Source organism: Oncorhynchus kisutch, unplaced genomic scaffold, assembly GCF_002021735.2.
Source record: "Oncorhynchus kisutch isolate 150728-3 unplaced genomic scaffold, Okis_V2 scaffold1539, whole genome shotgun sequence".
NCBI classification, from domain to species: domain Eukaryota; kingdom Metazoa; phylum Chordata; class Actinopteri; order Salmoniformes; family Salmonidae; genus Oncorhynchus; species Oncorhynchus kisutch.
In genome coordinates this window covers 12,016-29,995 of record NW_022263484.1, presented here as the reverse complement: position 1 = coordinate 29,995, position 17,980 = coordinate 12,016, and the positions used below count along the sequence as shown (strand labels likewise).

General features: G+C 48.3%; 1 protein-coding gene across 3 annotated transcripts in view; it reads right to left on the bottom strand.

Moving 5' to 3' along the window:
- The window catches only part of LOC116366565 (soluble calcium-activated nucleotidase 1), a 23,149-nt gene extending 5,169 nt beyond the window's left edge, over positions 1-17,980 (bottom strand). The window contains exons 1-3 of one of the 3 annotated variants that reach the window (XM_031818659.1): positions 17,737-17,980; positions 5,959-6,479; positions 1,311-1,437 (exon numbers count right to left, since the gene is read on the bottom strand). In XM_031818659.1, coding sequence (XP_031674519.1) covers positions 1,311-1,437; positions 5,959-6,479; positions 17,737-17,965 — 877 coding nt within the window. In that variant the 5' untranslated portion in view covers positions 17,966-17,980. Of the gene's footprint in view, positions 1-1,310; positions 1,438-5,958; positions 6,480-17,053; positions 17,170-17,707 lie in introns of those variants that run through there. The other 2 variants (XM_031818661.1, XM_031818660.1) reach the window with 2 other exon arrangements.

Here is a 17,980-nt window from a genome sequence, read left to right as displayed (position 1 = left end):
CATATTTCAGCAGGACAATAACCTAAAACACAAGGCCAAATCTACACTGGAGTTGCTTACCAAGAAGACAGTTAATGTTCCTGAGTGGCCGAGTTACAGTTTTGAATTAAATCTACTTTAAAAAAAATCGATGGCAAAGACTTGGTTGTCTAGCGATGATCAACAACCAATTTGACAGAGCTTGAAGAATTTTAAAATGAAGAAAGCAAAGATTGTACAATCCAGTTGTGCACAGCTCTTAGAAACTTTACCAGAAAGACTCACCGCTGTCATCGCTGCCAAAGATTATTCTAACATGTATTGACTCAAGGGTGTGAATACTTATCTAAATAAGATATTTCCGGATTTAATTTTCAATAAATGTTTTGACTTTGTCATTACGGGGTATTGTGTGTAGAGGGTGAGAGGAAAAACATCCATCTGTTGAATTCAGGCTGTAACACAATAACATGTGGAATAAGTCATGGAGTATGACTACTTTCTGGAGATGTATTCTTCTCATACGACAGAAGAAAGGAGAACACATTCCAACTACTGTTATGTGATACTAGCCTGGCTGCCAGTCCGTCTCTGCCCTCTAGCCACTCCTTACAAAGCAAGACAGATCCATAAGGAGTAGGCAAGAGAGCAGAATCAGAGTGGTCTGACAGCCAGGCAAAGAGAACACAACACAGTGGTTTAAACCAGTGGTTTTCAAACCTCTCCTCGTGGAACCTCGGGCGTTTCACAATTCCATTGTAGAACTAGCTCACCTGATTCCCCTAGTTGACGGTTTGATGATGAGTTGACAAGTTGAATCTGCGGTCGTAGCTCTGGAGTACATTAAAAACATGGAACGACTTGGGGGTCCCTGAGAGATCTGAGAACCCCTGGTTTAAACCATTCTCCTCTTCTGCTTCGTCTTTGGGTTCTAGGCTGGGTTACTGTAAAGACGCACTATGCAGAAATCACTCTGCCATTTCCTGGTTGCTACAATTCTAGTAGTTGTGACAAAATGCAGGTATAGCGTAGAGAATCTAAAACTTAAGAACAGGAAGCATAGAAATAGCGCACACAGGACAGATCTACTGCTTCTTAGACTTGCTTTCAATGAGAACTACAGATCTATAACACGCATTTCTATGTGAATTTGGTCAAGTCGCCCCAAAAAGTGACATATTGCAGCTTTAAAAGCAGTTTGTGACAAATGCTGATATAAAAAGGTTCGGGTCCCAAATGGCACCCTATTCGCTGTTTTCTGCACTACTAAGTAGTGCACTAAAGAGGGAAGAGAGTGCCATTTTAGATGGAACCACAGTAACTAAAACCACCTCGTCCCTTCTCAGCCAGGTGGCTCTCCAGGGTCAGGCTGTCTGCGTCCCACTCCACCTCCACTCTGTCCCCACTCTCAGACACCACCAGGTGGCCCCTCCGCATGACGCTGAACCATGTCTGACCCTACAGGACAGAAGATCAATACCTTATTTTAGCATGTAGCTGAACCACATCTGACCCTACAGGACATGAGATCAATACCTTATTTTAGCATGTAGCTGAACCATGTCTGACCCTACAGGACAGAAGATCAATACCTTATTTTAGCATGTAGCTGAACCACGTCTGACCCTACAGGACAGAAGATCAATACCTTATTTTAGCATGTAGCTGAACCACGTCTGACCCTACAGGACAGAAGATCAATACCTTATTTTAGCATGTAGCTGAACCACGTCTGACCCTACAGGACAGAAGATCAATACCTTATTTTAGCATGTAGCTGAACCATGTCTGACCCTACAGGACAGAAGATCAATACCTTATTTTAGCATGTAGCTGAACCACGTCTGACCCTACAGGACAGAAGATCAATACCTTATTTTAGCATGTAGCTGAACCACGTCTGACCCTACAGGACAGAAGATCAATACCTTATTTTAGTATGTAGCTGAACCACGTCTGACCCTACAGGACAGAAGATCAATACCTTATTTTAGTATGTAGCTGAACCACGTCTGACCCTACAGGACATGAGATCAATACCTTATTTTAGCATGTAGCTGAACCATGTCTGACCCTACAGGACAGAAGATCAATACCTTATTTTAGCATGTAGCTGAACCACGTCTGACCCTACAGGACATGAGATCAATACCTTATTTTAGCATGTAGCTGAACCACGTCTGACCCTACAGGACATGAGATCAATACCTTATTTTAGCATGTAGCTGAACCACGTCTGACCCTACAGGACATGAGATCAATACCTTATTTTAGCATGTAGCTGAACCACGTCTGACCCTACAGGACATCAATACCTTATTTTAGCATGTAGCTGAACCACATCTGACCCTACAGGACAGAAGATCAATACCTTATTTTAGCATGTAGCTGAACCACGTCTGACCCTACAGGACAGAAGATCAATACCTTATTTTAGCATGTAGCTGAACCACGTCTGACCCTACAGGACATGAGATCAATAGTGTATTTTAGCATGTAGCTGAACCACATCTGACCCTACAGGACAGAAGATCAATACCTTATTTTAGCATGTAGCTGAACCACGTCTGACCCTACAGGACAGAAGATCAATACCTTATTTTAGCATGTAGCTGAACCACGTCTGACCCTACAGGACATGAGATCAATACCTTATTTTAGCATGTAGCTGAACCACGTCTGACCCTACAGGACATCAATACCTTATTTTAGTATGTAGCTGAACCACGTCTGACCCTACAGGACAGAAGATCAATACCTTATTTTAGCATGTAGCTGAACCACGTCTGACCCTACAGGACAGAAGATCAATACCTTATTTTAGCATGTAGCTGAACCACGTCTGACCCTACAGGACAGAAGATCAATACCTTATTTTAGCATGTAGCTGAACCACGTCTGACCCTACAGGACATGAGATCAATAGTTTATTTTAGCATGTAGCTGAACCACGTCTGACCCTACAGGACATGAGATCAATAGTTTATTTTAGCATGTAGCTGAACCACGTCTGACCCTACAGGACATAAGATCAATAGTTTATTCTACTCCTAAAATAAGATAAATTAAGAAATACTGTATTAATCCCTGATGTAGCTAAACACGTCTGCTCCTTAAAATAAAATAAGCTTGTTGAATTAACATCAAATCCAATCACATTTTCTATTGAGTAAACTTAAAATCACCACACGCTTCAGAGTAAAACACTGCAAAGAAATAAAGCAAACTGATGAATAAAAGAACATAAACACATGGACCTCCCGAGTGGAGCTGTGGTCTAAGGCTCTGCTAGCTGTGGTCTAAGGCTCTGCTAGCTGTGGTCTAAGGCTCTGCTAGCTGTGGTCTAAGGCTCTGCTAGCTGTGGTCTAAGGCTCTGCTAGCTGTGGTCTAAGGCTCTGCTAGCTGTGGTCTAAGGCTCTGCTAGCTGTGGTCTAAGGCTCTGCTAGCTGTGGTCTAAGGCTCTGCTAGCTGTGGTCTAAGGCTCTGCTAGCTGTGGTCTAAGGCTCTGCTAGCTGTGGTCTAAGGCTCTGCTAGCTGTGGTCTAAGGCTCTGCTAGCTGTGGTCTAAGGCTCTGCTAGCTGTGGTCTAAGGCTCTGCATCACACTGCTAGCTGTGGTCTAAGGCTCTGCTAGCTGTGGTCTAAGGCTCTGCATCACACTGCTAGCTGTGGTCTAAGGCTCTGCTAGCTGTGGTCTAAGGCTCTGCTAGCTGTGGTCTAAGGCTCTGCTAGCTGTGGTCTAAGGCTCTGCTAGCTGTGGTCTAAGGCTCTGCTAGCTGTGGTCTAAGGCTCTGCTAGCTGTGGTCTAAGGCTCTGTATCACACTGCTAGCTGTGGTCTAAGGCTCTGTATCACACTGCTAGCTGTGGTCTAAGGCTCTGCTAGCTGTGGTCTAAGGCTCTGCTAGCTGTGGTCTAAGGCTCTGCTAGCTGTGGTCTAAGGCTCTGCTAGCTGTGGTCTAAGGCTCTGCTAGCTGTGGTCTAAGGCTCTGCTAGCTGTGGTCTAAGGCTCTGCTAGCTGTGGTCTAAGGCTCTGCTAGCTGTGGTCTAAGGCTCTGCTAGCTGTGGTCTAAGGCTCTGCTAGCTGTGGTCTAAGGCTCTGCTAGCTGTGGTCTAAGGCTCTGCTAGCTGTGGTCTAAGGCTCTGCTAGCTGTGGTCTAAGGCTCTGCTAGCTGTGGTCTAAGGCTCTGTATCACACTGCTAGCTGTGGTCTAAGGCTCTGCTAGCTGTGGTCTAAGGCTCTGTATCACACTGCTAGCTGTGGTCTAAGGCTCTGCTAGCTGTGGTCTAAGGCTCTGCTAGCTGTGGTCTAAGGCTCTGTATCACACTGCTAGCTGTGGTCTAAGGCTCTGTATCACACTGCTAGCTGTGGTCTAAGGCTCTGCTAGCTGTGGTCTAAGGCTCTGCTAGCTGTGGTCTAAGGCTCTGCTAGCTGTGGTCTAAGGCTCTGCTAGCTGTGGTCTAAGGCTCTGCTAGCTGTGGTCTAAGGCTCTGCTAGCTGTGGTCTAAGGCTCTGCATCACACTGCTAGCTGTGGTCTAAGGCTCTGCATCACACTGCTAGCTGTGGTCTAAGGCTCTGCTAGCTGTGGTCTAAGGCTCTGCTAGCTGTGGTCTAAGGCTCTGCTAGCTGTGGTCTAAGGCTCTGCTAGCTGTGGTCTAAGGCTCTGCTAGCTGTGGTCTAAGGCTCTGCTAGCTGTGGTCTAAGGCTCTGCATCACACTGCTAGCTGTGGTCTAAGGCTCTGCATCACACTGCTAGCTGTGGTCTAAGGCTCTGCCTCACACTGCTACCTGTGGTCTAAGGCTCTGCATCACACTGCTAGCTGTGGTCTAAGGCTCTGCTAGCTGTGGTCTAAGGCTCTGCTAGCTGTGGTCTAAGGCTCTGCTAGCTGTGGTCTAAGGCTCTGCTAGCTGTGGTCTAAGGCTCTGCTAGCTGTGGTCTAAGGCTCTGCTAGCTGTGGTCTAAGGCTCTGCTAGCTGTGGTCTAAGGCTCTGCTAGCTGTGGTCTAAGGCTCTGCATCACACTGCTAGCTGTGGTCTAAGGCTCTGCTAGCTGTGGTCTAAGGCTCTGCTAGCTGTGGTCTAAGGCTCTGCTAGCTGTGGTCTAAGGCTCTGCTAGCTGTGGTCTAAGGCTCTGCTAGCTGTGGTCTAAGGCTCTGCTAGCTGTGGTCTAAGGCTCTGCTAGCTGTGGTCTAAGGCTCTGCTAGCTGTGGTCTAAGGCTCTGCAAGCTGTGGTCTAAGGCTCTGCATCGCTCTGCTAGCTGTGGTCTAAGGCTCTGCATCACACTGCTAGCTGTGGTCTAAGGCTCTGCTAGCTGTGGTCTAAGGCTCGGCTAGCTGTGGTCTAAGGCTCGGCTAGCTGTGGTCTAAGGCTCGGCTAGCTGTGGTCTAAGGCTCGGCTAGCTGTGGTCTAAGGCTCGGCTAGCTGTGGTCTAAGGCGCTGCATCACACTGCTAGCTGTGGTCTAAGGCTCTGCATCACACTGCTAGCTGTGGTCTAAGGCTCGGCTAGCTGTGGTCTAAGGCTCGGCTAGCTGTGGTCTAAGGCTCTGCATCACACTGCTAGCTGTGGTCTAAGGCTCGGCTAGCTGTGGTCTAAGGCTCTGCATCACACTGCTAGCTGTGGTCTAAGGCTCGGCTAGCTGTGGTCTAAGGCTCGGCTAGCTGTGGTCTAAGGCTCGGCTAGCTGTGGTCTAAGGCTCGGCTAGCTGTGGTCTAAGGCTCGGCTAGCTGTGGTCTAAGGCTCTGCATCACACTGCTAGCTGTGGTCTAAGGCTCTGAATCACACTTCTACCTGTGGTCTAAGGCCGTGATGAGACAAGACTAACTACCAATTGGATACCACGAAATTGGGGAGATTTATAATAAAAATAATAACAAATGTTTTATATAAAATGTAATAAATGAAAAATAATAAAAAAATAAAGAACATAGTCTAATTACGGATAAAGCTGAAATGTGGGTTTTTAAGCATGATTTAAATACCTTGGTGCTCATTGAGGCCGTGTCCAAGTCTGCGATCACCCCAATACGGTACCGGATGCTCCCGGACGCCATCCTCTCCGGGGGACTGAGAGGATATGTGTCGTTGTAGTGTTTATTATTCCAGTTGACGCCGCCGTTGTTTCCCACTGCAGCCACCGGTTGACGGTTACCATTATTGTTTATTATTTCATTGTCATTGTTCGTCCACCAGCTTTGCGCCCCGTTACCGTGGTGATGGAAGCGGTCAGAGGAGACGCCGAAGACGTCATTGCCGCCAGTTCCGACCCCAGTCGTCTGGTGCAGGTAGAACAGCAGGGCGAGGGCAAGGAGTGTTGCCACGGTGATGGCCCTCCATTTTAGGCGGAAGCGGGGGTCAGAGGTGGCGCCGGCCATGAAGGCCAGGGCAGGAAGGCCTCGTACGGAGATCCGTAGGGAATTCATGGAACTGGAATCATCAGGACCACCACGTTCCGGCTCTGAATTATACCCTGAGATAATGGACATGGGGGAGGGAGAGGGAGCTGGGAGGGTGGGGAAAGAGGGGCAAGAGAGATGGACAGAGAGAGAGAGAGATGGACAGAGAGAGAGAGAGAGAGAGAGAGAGATGGACAGAGAGAGAGAGAGAGAGATGGACAGAGAGAGAGAGAGAGAGATGGACAGAGAGAGAGAGAGAGAGATGGACAGAGAGAGAGAGAGAGAGATGGACAGAGAGAGAGAGAGAGAGATGGACAGAGAGAGAGAGAGATGGACAGAGAGAGAGAGAGATGGACAGAGAGAGAGATGGACAGAGAGAGAGATGGACAGAGAGAGATGACAGAGAGAGAGAGAGATGAGAGAGAGAGAGAGAGATGGACAGAGAGAGAGAGAGAGAGATGGACAGAGAGAGAGAGAGAGAGAGATGGACAGAGAGAGAGAGAGAGAGAGATGGACAGAGAGAGAGAGAGAGAGAGAGATGGACAGAGAGAGATGGACAGAGATACAGTGGGTAAAAGGGGAAAGAGAATTGGAAAAGGGAAGAGGGCAAATGTTCATTTCATTGTTCATTGTTGTTCATTCATTATATTGTCCACTGTTTATTGTTACACTGCAGCCTGGTGCTGAGAATTAGTCAAAATATCCATTCCACTAACCACGTTTCAACCCACAGTCAAGTCATCCCTTATAAAAATGAAAATTAAATCACGACAGCTGAGATGGAAACAGGTCGCTTCTGTACAACTGCATTAATTCCGAGAGATAATTTGTTCGTTCGACATGGTGGATGTTTTGGTGTAAAATGTATTATGCGAGAGATGGTGGTGGAAATGCCTTTATCAGCAAATATTGGTTTATTATACATCATATGGAAGTAAACATGGAGTCACGTGATGAGATGGTGTGTGTGGTCCTCCCACTACGACTCAATGCAGTTTATTAGGCTACAGATGAAATAAGTTATAATGAACTTCACAGGGTGGTGAAAGGGCACAGTGATGAGCTTGATGCTCCTTTCAATAAATATCAAGGGTTTGATTCTGGTGACGTGATGATTGATGCTTCACTGCTGCTTGACTAATATAAACAACTCTTGTTCTTGTCCATAATAACATCATAATGTCGGTAGCCTACCCACAATGCATGTGACAGCTGTGGCTAGAGAACACACGGAGGGGGACATGTGATGGAAACACATTGAACTTTAAGTTTTCATGTACCAAATAGAAATGTAAGTTAAAATGTACATTTTGTTCAACAAGTCATCAAGCACGGACTTTTAACCACAACCAGTCTGTTTGGAGGAAACCCCACTCTGGGGAAAATGCAAAAATGTTTTACTTTTTTAAAATATTTGCATGAAGATCTGTCAGCAAATTAGATGCAAACCAGCTAGTGACTGAACAAGGCTCCCCAGGACTGGGTCGCATTCACTAAACCAGCTAGTGACTGAACAAGGCTCCCCAGGACTGGGTCGTATTCACTAAACCAGCTAGTGACTGAACAAGGCTCCCCAGGACTGGGTCGTATTCACTAAACCAGCTAGTGACTGAACAAGGCTCCCCAGGACTGGGTCGTATTCACTAAACCTGCTAGTGACTGAACAAGGCTCCCCAGGACTGGGTCGTCTTCACTAAACCAGCTAGTGACTGAACAAGGCTCCCCAGGACTGGGTCGTATTCACTAAACCAGCTAGTGACTGAACAAGGCTCCCCAGGACTGGGTCGTATTCACTAAACCAGCTAGTGACTGAACAAGGCTCCCCAGGACTGGGTCGTATTCACTAAACCAGCTAGTGACTGAACAAGGCTCCCCAGGACTGGGTCGTCTTCACTAAACCAGCTAGTTACTGGACAAGGCTCCCCAGGACTGGGTCGTATTCACTAAACCAGCTAGTGACTGGACAAGGCTCCCCAGGACTGGGTCGTATTCACTAGACACTAAACCAGCTAGTGACTGGACAAGGCTCCCCAGGACTGGGTCGTATTCACTAAACTAGCTAGTGACTGGACAAGGCTCCCCAGGACTGGGTCGTATTCACTAGACACTAAACCAGCTAGTGACTGAACAAGGCTCCCCAGGACTGGGTCGTATTCACTAAACCAGCTAGTGACTGGACAAGGCTCCCCAGGACTGGGTCGTATTCACTAAACCAGCTAGTGACTGAACAAGGCTCCCCAGGACTGGGTCGCCTTCACTAAACCAGCTAGTGACTGAACAAGGCTCCCCAGGACTGGGTCGCCTTCACTAAACCAGCTAGTGACTGGACAAGGCTCCCCAGGACTGGGTCGTATTCACTAAACCAGCTAGTGACTGGACAAGGCTCCCCAGGACTGGGTCGTATTCACTAAACCAGCTAGTGACTGGACAAGGCTCCCCAGGACTGGGTCGTATTCACTAAACCAGCTAGTGACTGGACAAGGCTCCCCAGGACTGGGTCGTATTCACTAAACCAGCTAGTGACTGGACAAGGCTCCCCAGGACTGGGTCGTATTCACTAAACCAGCTAGTGACTGGACAAGGCTCCCCAGGACTGGGTCGTATTCACTAAACCAGCTAGTGACTGGACAAGGTTCCCCAGGACTGGGTCGTATTCACTAGACATTAAATGAAAGAAAACAGACAGAAACTGAACTTATCCAATAGGAAAGAATCTCAGTTTACTTTGCATTACATTTCCTGTTGCAACACGTTTGCACTAATGAATACGACCCTGGGCTACCAGTGCTTCTGGGTGTAGTTTACCACTAGGTACAGATCTAGAATCAGCTTCACCTACCACAGTCCTATCTTTAACTAGAAGTAGGGAAAACGCTAAACTGATCCAAAAACAGCATCTAGGGGCAACTTCTCCCTACCTGAACACAGGTGTGGTACCTGACTGTTGACATGGTCCCATAAGGCTCTGTGTAGGGAATAGGGTGTCATGGCTGGGTGGAGGAGAGGGAACAGGTGCCTTCCAGTTGAAACTGGAGAGGGCTCTGTGTTTGTGTGGTACAGTACTGCTCCAGACAAGATGACATGTTCTCTGCAAGTCTTGCATCATGGTTGCTAGGGGCAACAGACTTGTGCTAGCCTCTCTACACTGGCTTCCTGTCAAAGCAAGGGCTGATTTCAAGGTTTTCCTGCTAACCTACAAAGCATTACATGGGCTTGCTCCTACCTATCTCTCTGATTTGGTCCTGCCGTACATACCTATACGTACGCTACGGTCACAAGACGCAGGCCTCCTAATTGTCTCTAGAATTTCTAAGCAAACAGCTGGAGGCAGGGCTTTCTCCTATAGAGCTCCATTTTTATGGAACGGTCTGCCTACCCATGTCAGAGATGCAAACTCGGTCTCAACCTTTAAGTCTTTACTGAAGACTCATCTCTTCAGTGGGTCATATGATTGAGTGTAGTCTGGCCCAGGAGTGGGAAGGTGAACGGAAAGGCTCTGGAGCAACGAACCGCCCTTGCTGTCTCTGCCTGGCCGGTTCCCCTCTTTCCACTGGGATTCTCTGCCTCTAACCCTATTACAGGGGCTGAGTCACTGGCTTGCTGGGGCTCTCTCATGCCGTCCCTGGAGGGGGTGCGTCACCTGAGTGGGTTGATTCACTGTTGTGGTCATCCTGTCTGGGTTGGCGCCCCCCCCCCCCCCCCCCCTTGGGTTGTGCCGTGGCGGAGATCTTTGTGGGCTATACTCAGCCTTGTCTCAGGATGGTAAGTTGGTGGTTGAAGATATCCCTCTAGTGGTGTGGGGGCTGTGCTTTGGCAAAGTGGGTGGGGTTATATCCTTCCTGTTTGGCCCTGTCCGGGGGTGTCCTCGGATGGGGCCACAGTGTCTCCTGACCCCTCCTGTCTCAGCCTCCAGTATTTATGCTGCAGTAGTTTATGTGTCGGGGGGCTGGGGTCAGTTTGTTATATCTGGAGTACTTCTCCTGTCCTATTCGGTGTCCTGTGTGAATCTAAGTGTGCGTTCTCTAATTCTCTCCTTCTCTCTTTCTTTCTCTCTCTCGGAGGACCTGAGCCCTAGGACCATGCCCCAGGACTACCTGACATGATGACTCCTTGCTGTCCCCAGTCCACCTGGCCATGCTGCTGTTCCAGTTTCAACTGACCTGAGCCCTAGGACCATGCCCCAGGACTACCTGACATGATGACTCCTTGCTGTCCCCAGTCTACCTGGCCATGCTGCTGCTCCAGTTTCAACTTCCACCTGACTGTGCTGCTGCTCTAGTTTCAACTGTTCTGCCTTATTATTATTCGACCATGCTGGTCATTTATGAACATTGAACATCTTGACCATGTTCTGTTATAATCTCCACCCGGCACAGCCAGAAGAGGACTGGCCACCCCACATAGCCTGGTTCCTCTCTAGGTTTCTTCCTAGGTATTGGCCTTTCTAGGGAGTTTTTCCTAGCCACCGTGCTTCTACACCTGCATTGCTTGCTGTTTGGGGTTTTAGGCTGGGTTTCTGTACAGCACTTTGAGATATCAGCTGATGTACGAAGGGCTATATAAATAAATTTGATTTGATTTGAAAAGGTAGAGGACAGGTAGGTACTAGTTCCGTTGTTCCTCTGTCACAGTTATGCACCCACTCACTTGTACTACTGAGTCACGCAATACTTCAAGACAGGCAGCAAGGGCTAGACACTACAATACTGTAGAATACGCACCAGGGTTCAAATACTATTTGAAATCTTTCAAAGACTTTTAGCGTTTGCTCTCTAGCATGTTAGAGTTCCAGGTGGGTGGGGTTTGATCGCCTGCAACTATTCTATTGGTTGCACTGTGCCAGGCAAGCTCAATCAAGCCCAGATCGTGTATTTGAAATGATTTTAAATAGTATTTGAACCCAGGGAAACACACATTTGCTCTGTAAGTGGAACCAACTACCGTGGAGTGGCGTCTCCCTAGATGCTATCTGCCTCTGGTCTAGGAGAGACTGTGTCCAAAACGGCACCATATTTCCTGTTTAAGGCACGTTTTTGGACCAGGGGCCATAGGGTTGAAAAGCAGTGCACTATGTAGGGGATAGGGAACCATTTTGGAATGAAAATCTGTTACATAAACACTGGTTCTGTTCCACTTCAGTTAGGGCTCCTGAGTGGTGCAGCAGTCTAAGGCACCGCATCTCAGTGCTAGGAGGCATCACTACAGACCCTGGTTCTATTCCGGGCTGTATCACATCCGGACGTGATTGGGAGTCCCATAGGGCGGCGCCCAATTGGCCCAGCGTCGTCCGGGTTTGCCGGAGTAGGCCATCATTGTAAATAAGAATTTGTTCTTAACTGACTTGCCTAGTTAAACAAAGGTTTAAAAAGAAAAAGATGTCAACAGGTTAGCTGTGTAGGTAAGGAGAGTAGGATGTATCATCATGAGGTTTTCAGCCAGTCTGAGGACATACTGCCGACCACAAGAGACTAACACAGGAGAGACCAAACAAAACCATGTGCCTCTCTAACACAAACACACTCTCACTCAGGCAGTCACTCATTAAATCACCACTGCATGTATAAACCCAAACCTGCTGCCACAGAAACCAGCTGTGAGGTCTATTGATCTCTTTCCCTCTCAGATCCAGCTGTGAGGTCTATTGATCTCTTTCCCTCTCAGATCCAGCTGTGAGGTCTATTGATCTCTTCCCCTCTCAGATCCAGCTGTGTTCTGTTATTCACCATTTCTCCTCCTCCTCTCTGAGCACTCAGCAACAGACATATTCCTCTCCTCCTCTCTGAGCACTCAGCAACAGACATATTCCTCTCCTTCTCCTCTCTGAGCACTCAGCAACAGGCATATTCCTCTCCTCCTCCTCTCTGAGCACTCAGCAACAGGCATATTCCTCTCCTCCTCATCTCTGAGCACTCAGCAACAGGCATATTCCTCTCCTCCTCTCTGAGCATTCAGCAACAGACATTCCTCTCCTCCTCCTCTGAGCACTCAGCAACAGACATATTCCTCTCCTTCTCCTCCTCCTCCTCTCTGAGCACTCAGCAACAGGCATATTCCTCTCCTCCTCCTTTCTGAGCACTCAGCAACAGACATATTCCTCTCCTCCTCCTCTCTGAGCACTCAGCAACAGACATATTCCTCTCCCCCTCCTCCATGAGCACTCAGCAACAGACATATTCCTCTCCCCCTCCTCCCTGAGCACTCAGCAACAGACATATTCCTCTCCTCCTCTCTGAGCATTCAGCAACATACATATTCCTCTCCTCCTCTCTGAGCACTCAGCAACAGACATATTCCTCTCCTCCTCCTCTCTGAGCACTCAGCAACAGACATATTCCTCTCCTCCTCCTCTCTGAGCACTCAGCAACAGACATATTCCTCTCCTCCTCCTCTCTGAGCACTCAGCAACAGACATATTCCTCTCCTCCTCTCTGAGCACTCAGCAACAGGCATATTCCTCTCCTCCTCTCTGAGCACTCAGCAACAGACATATTCCTCTCCTCTCTGAGCACTCAGCAACAGGCATATTCCTCTCCTCCTCTCTGAGCACTTAGCAACAGGCATATTCCTCTCCTCCTCCTCTCTGAGCACTCAGCAACAGACATATTCCTCTCCTCCTCTCTGAGCACTCAGCAACAGACATATTCCTCTCCTCCTCTCTGAGCACTCAGCAACAGACATATTCTTCTCCTCCTCCTCTCTGAGCACTCAGCAACAGGCATATTCCTCTCCTCCTCCTCTCTGAGCACTCAGCAACAGGCATATTCCTCTCCTCCTCCTCTCTGAGCACTCAGCAACAGGCATATTCCTCTCCTCCTCCTCTCTGAGCACTCAGCAACAGGCATATTCCTCTCCTCCTCCTCTCTGAGCACTCAGCAACAGGCATATTCCTCTCCTCCTCCTCTCTGAGCACTCAGCAACAGACATATTCCTCTCCTCCTCTCTGAGCACTCAGCAACAGACATATTCCTCTCCTCCTCTCTGAGCACTCAGCAACAGACATTCTTCTCCTCCTCCTCTCTGAGCACTCAGCAACAGGCATATTCCTCTCCTCCTCCTCTCTGAGCACTCAGCAACAGGCATATTCCTCTCCTCCTCCTCTCTGAGCACTCAGCAACAGGCATATTCCTCTCCTCCTCCTCTCTGAGCACTCAGCAACAGACATATTCCTCTCCTCCTCTCTGAGCACTCAGCAACAGACATATTCTTCTCCTCCTCCTCTCTGAGCACTCAGCAACAGGCATATTCCTCTCCTCCTCCTCTCTGAGCACTCAGCAACAGGCATATTCCTCTCCTCCTCCTCTCTGAGCACTCAGCAACAGGCATATTCCTCTCCTCCTCCTCTCTGAGCACTCAGCAACAGGCATAATCCTCTCCTCCTCTCTGAGCACTCAGCAACAGGCATATTCCTCTCCTCCTCCTCTCTGAGCACTCAGCAACAGGCATATTCCTCTCCTCCTCCTCTCTGAGCACTCAGCAACAGGCATATTCCTCTCCTCCTCTCTGAGCACTCAGCAACAGACATATTCCTCTCCTCCTCCTCTCTGAGCACTCAGCAACAGGCATATTCCTCTCCTCCTCTCTGAGCACTCAGCAACAGACATATTCCTCTCCTCCTCCTCTCTGAGCACTCAGCAACAGGCATATTCCTCTCCTCTCTGAGCACTCAGCAACAGACATATTCCTCTCCTCCTCCTCTCTGAGCACTCAGCAACAGGCATATTCCTCTCCTCTCTGAGCACTCAGCAACAGACATATTCCTCTCCTCCTCCTCTCTGAGCACTCAGCAACAGGCATATTCCTCTCCTCCTCCTCTCTGAGCACTCAGCAACAGACATATTCCTCTCCTCCTCCTCTCTGAGCACTCAGCAACAGACATATTCCTCTCCTCCTCCTCTCTGAGCACTCAGCAACAGGCATATTCCTCTCCTTCTCTTGCACACATCCCTTTCTTCAACCGCCCACTCATCCAGCAAGTGAGTTCCATCTCTTCCTCTCAATGTCCTTGTATCCCCCCCCCCCCTCCTCTCTCTCTCCCCGTCCATCCCTCCCTCTCTCTCCCCGTCCGTCCCTCCCTCTCTCTCTGTCCCTCCCTCCCTCACTCTCCCTCCCTCCCTCCCCGTCCATCCCTCCCTCTCTCTCCCCATCCCTCCCTCTCTCTCCCCGTCCGTCCCTCCCTCTCTCCGTCCCTCCCTCCCATTCTCTCTGTCCCTCCCTCCCATTCTCTCTGTCCCTCCCTCCCATTCTCTCTGTCCCTCCCTCCCTCACTCTCCCTCCCTCCCTCACTCCTCCCTCTCTCCCTCCCCCCCTCTCTCTCTAGCCAGTGAGAGGAGAGGTAGAACTGCAATAATGTTTCCCAAACGGAATCCTATTCCCTATATTGTACTCTAATTTACCATAGTGCCCTGTTCAGAAGTAGAGCACTACATAGGGAATAAGGTGCCATTTGTGATGCAACCAGGTGATGTAACCTAATACAGGTAAATGAGGTAACAATGTTTGATTGACTGGAGCACAAAAGAAGGAAGCGCTAACCCATAAGTAAACAACACAGAAGAGGCCAAATCACCACTGTTTCATGGTGATTTAATCACTTTTCACCATGTGCTAATAGGCTGTTATAACACAGGTTCTGTGTCTCAAATGGCACCCTATTCCCTATATAGTGCACTACCAGGTCAAAAGTAGGGTACACGTCAAACACATTCCACAGAGGGCCGAGTGTCTGATGGTTTTCGCTCCTCCCTTGATTTTGATTGATCAATTAAGGCCATTGATTAGTTAGGGACTCCCCTCACCTGGTTGTCCAGGTCTTAACTGGACACAAGGTGAAAGGAGATGGCCCAGTGTCTGCTGGTTTCTCCATGGAATGAGTTGGACTCCCCTCACCTGGTTGTCCTGGTCTTAACTGGACACAAGGTGAAAGGAGATGGCCCAGTGTCTGCTGGTTTCTCCATGGAATGAGTTGGACTCCCCTCACCTGGTTGTCCAGGTCTTAACTGGACACAAGGTGAAAGGAGATGGCCCAGTGTCTGCTGGTTTCTCCATGGAATGAGATGGACTCCCCTCACCTGGTTGTCCAGGTCTTAACTGGACACAAGGTGAAAGGAGATGGCCCAGTGTCTGCTGGTTTCTCCATGGAATGAGATGGACTCCCCTCACCTGGTTGTCCAGGTCTTAACTAGACACAAGGTGAAAGGAGATGGCCCAGTGTCTGCTGGTTTCTCCATGGAATGAGTTGGACTCCCCTCACCTGGTTGTCCAGGTCTTAACTGGACACAAGGTGAAAGGAGATGGCCCAGTGTCTGCTGGTTTCTCCATGGAATGAGTTGGACTCCCCTCACCTGGTTGTCCAGGTCTTAACTGGACACAAGGTGAAAGGAGATGGCCCAGTGTCTGCTGGTTTCTCCATGGAATGAGTTGGACTCCCCTCACCTGGTTGTCCAGGTCTTAACTGGACACAAGGTGAAAGGAGATGGCCCAGTGTCTGCTGGTTTCTCCATGGAATGAGTTGGACTCCCCTCACCTGGTTGTCCAGGTCTTAACTGGACACAAGGTGAAAGGAGATGGCCCAGTGTCTGCTGCTTTCTCCATGGAATGAGTTGGACTCCCCTTCACTAAATCAATCAGATGCTATTAGTGCCCAGCTTGGGATACCTATGGAATATTGGTTTTCCTAGATTCAAACTTGTTGATGTTAGTTTACAGCAGATATACTACCTAGCAGGATCAATGTCCCAACTGCATGACCCCTATACGTTGAACTGTCTGTCCCCTATACATGTCACTCATGTTATGGATTCCAATCACCTGGTCATCTACGCCTTGAATCGGAAACATTGAAAGGAAATAACAAAACCAGCAGACACCCCTGATACACCCCTAGGTCCCTTCAACAAGACATCATGGCCACGAAGACAGGAAGAGAGTTGGAGCCAGAAATCAGGCCAGACTACAAGGGGTGTATTCATTACGGAAACTGTTTAAGAACCAAACGGAAGCAAACAGAGAAAAAGGAAGTAAACAGGAATGGACCTACCCAAATGTGTCCAATAGAAACTCTTGTCTGCGTGTTCCATTTGGAGTAAACCAGAGATCGATAGAGGACTCATCGTGGATATAAACTGTTAACATGGACATTGTCACTGAGGGCTAACTTGCAAGCACGAAAACACTCAACAAATGTCAAGCAAATATATGCCCGGGATACTCTACTAATTGAAGTTTTACTGTACTTTAAAATGGAGATAGCTTTAGCTTCAATGGCACTGCTCATTCTGTCACAGACACTATAACTCATCAGATACAAAGGGGAGTCATCCATCTCTATAGAGTAAAGGGTTTCTGTTGCAAAACGTTTTGCAGCAGACTAAACGTTTTGCTATAGGAATCGGTGTAATGATTACACCCCAGTAATCTTGGGGCAAAACGAATGACTGTCAAACTAGCAGACTGACCAAATGCGTATCTAGCTACTAGTTAGCTTTGATACCTTCACTCCTTAAGGTCCAAGGACCGTGTGCTATTTTCAGAGGTAGACCATCTCTGCAGCCAAAACAGCCAAATACTCCATCTAAACGTCAATCGATTCTCAATTGCGATACGGTTCTAGAAACATAAAGCCCTGTACTTTCATATCACAAAATAATTTCCCAAATGTAAAACACATACGATATACACTTACTGTACACTGTTTTAACCGGCTTCATCACAGTCGCAGCTGACAGTATCTTTCAGTGACAACATGTTTCTGTCGGCCTTCTGTTACACACAGGTGTTCAGAGCATGCGAGACAGCAATTAGCATGTAACATTCTTCCGTCTGTCTTCCGTAAACAGCTGTAACATGGAGATATGACCTTGTGGGAACACCAACCCTAACCTTCTAAAAATGTGCGTTTCAATTTAAACTTTTGTTTTGAGAAAAGTATGTATCGCTTATATAAGGTTATGCTTCCAAAACCGTACCGCAAGCAATGCGTGTTAATGTTCAGACCGAACGTCTGGGCTCTTATTAATAACAAACCTCCACTGTAGACGCATTCGTCCAATTACTCCTGTGTGTAAAGTAACGGAACAGAGTCATGATCAAGGTCAAAGGCTGGATGACTGTCAATCAATAGAAACTCTGGAAAAAGTCAGAGAAGCTCGGAAATCGTTTCGGAAAGTATATTCCTCTTTTAGCAAGCTCCTTGCTAGCTTGTGCAAAACAACTTTAGCATTAGGGGCTAGCTTATTGGATAGCATTGATAAATCCGCCTCCAGACTGCTTTGTCAGTTGAAATTATCCGTTACTTTATTATGCCTGGCTTTGTATACTTTAGACAGACCGTACTCACTGGGAATACTTTAGACAGACCGTACTCACTGGGTGAGAGGGATGTCTCCGCGTCCCCCCGTAGCGACTGTTTGGAGGAGGTTATCCGGTGTTTCGGTGGTTCTCGGTCCCTACTCCCCCTGCTCCATCGCTGGAAGAGAGTTGAGGCAGCCAGCTCGACTTCCGCCTTCTCGCTGCTTCCCTGGCGCGAGCGGAATGAACTCTGGAAACTCTGCCAACTTGCCGCGCAATGACGACGCACAGCCGCTGACCGACGCATCCCAACGAGCGTCCT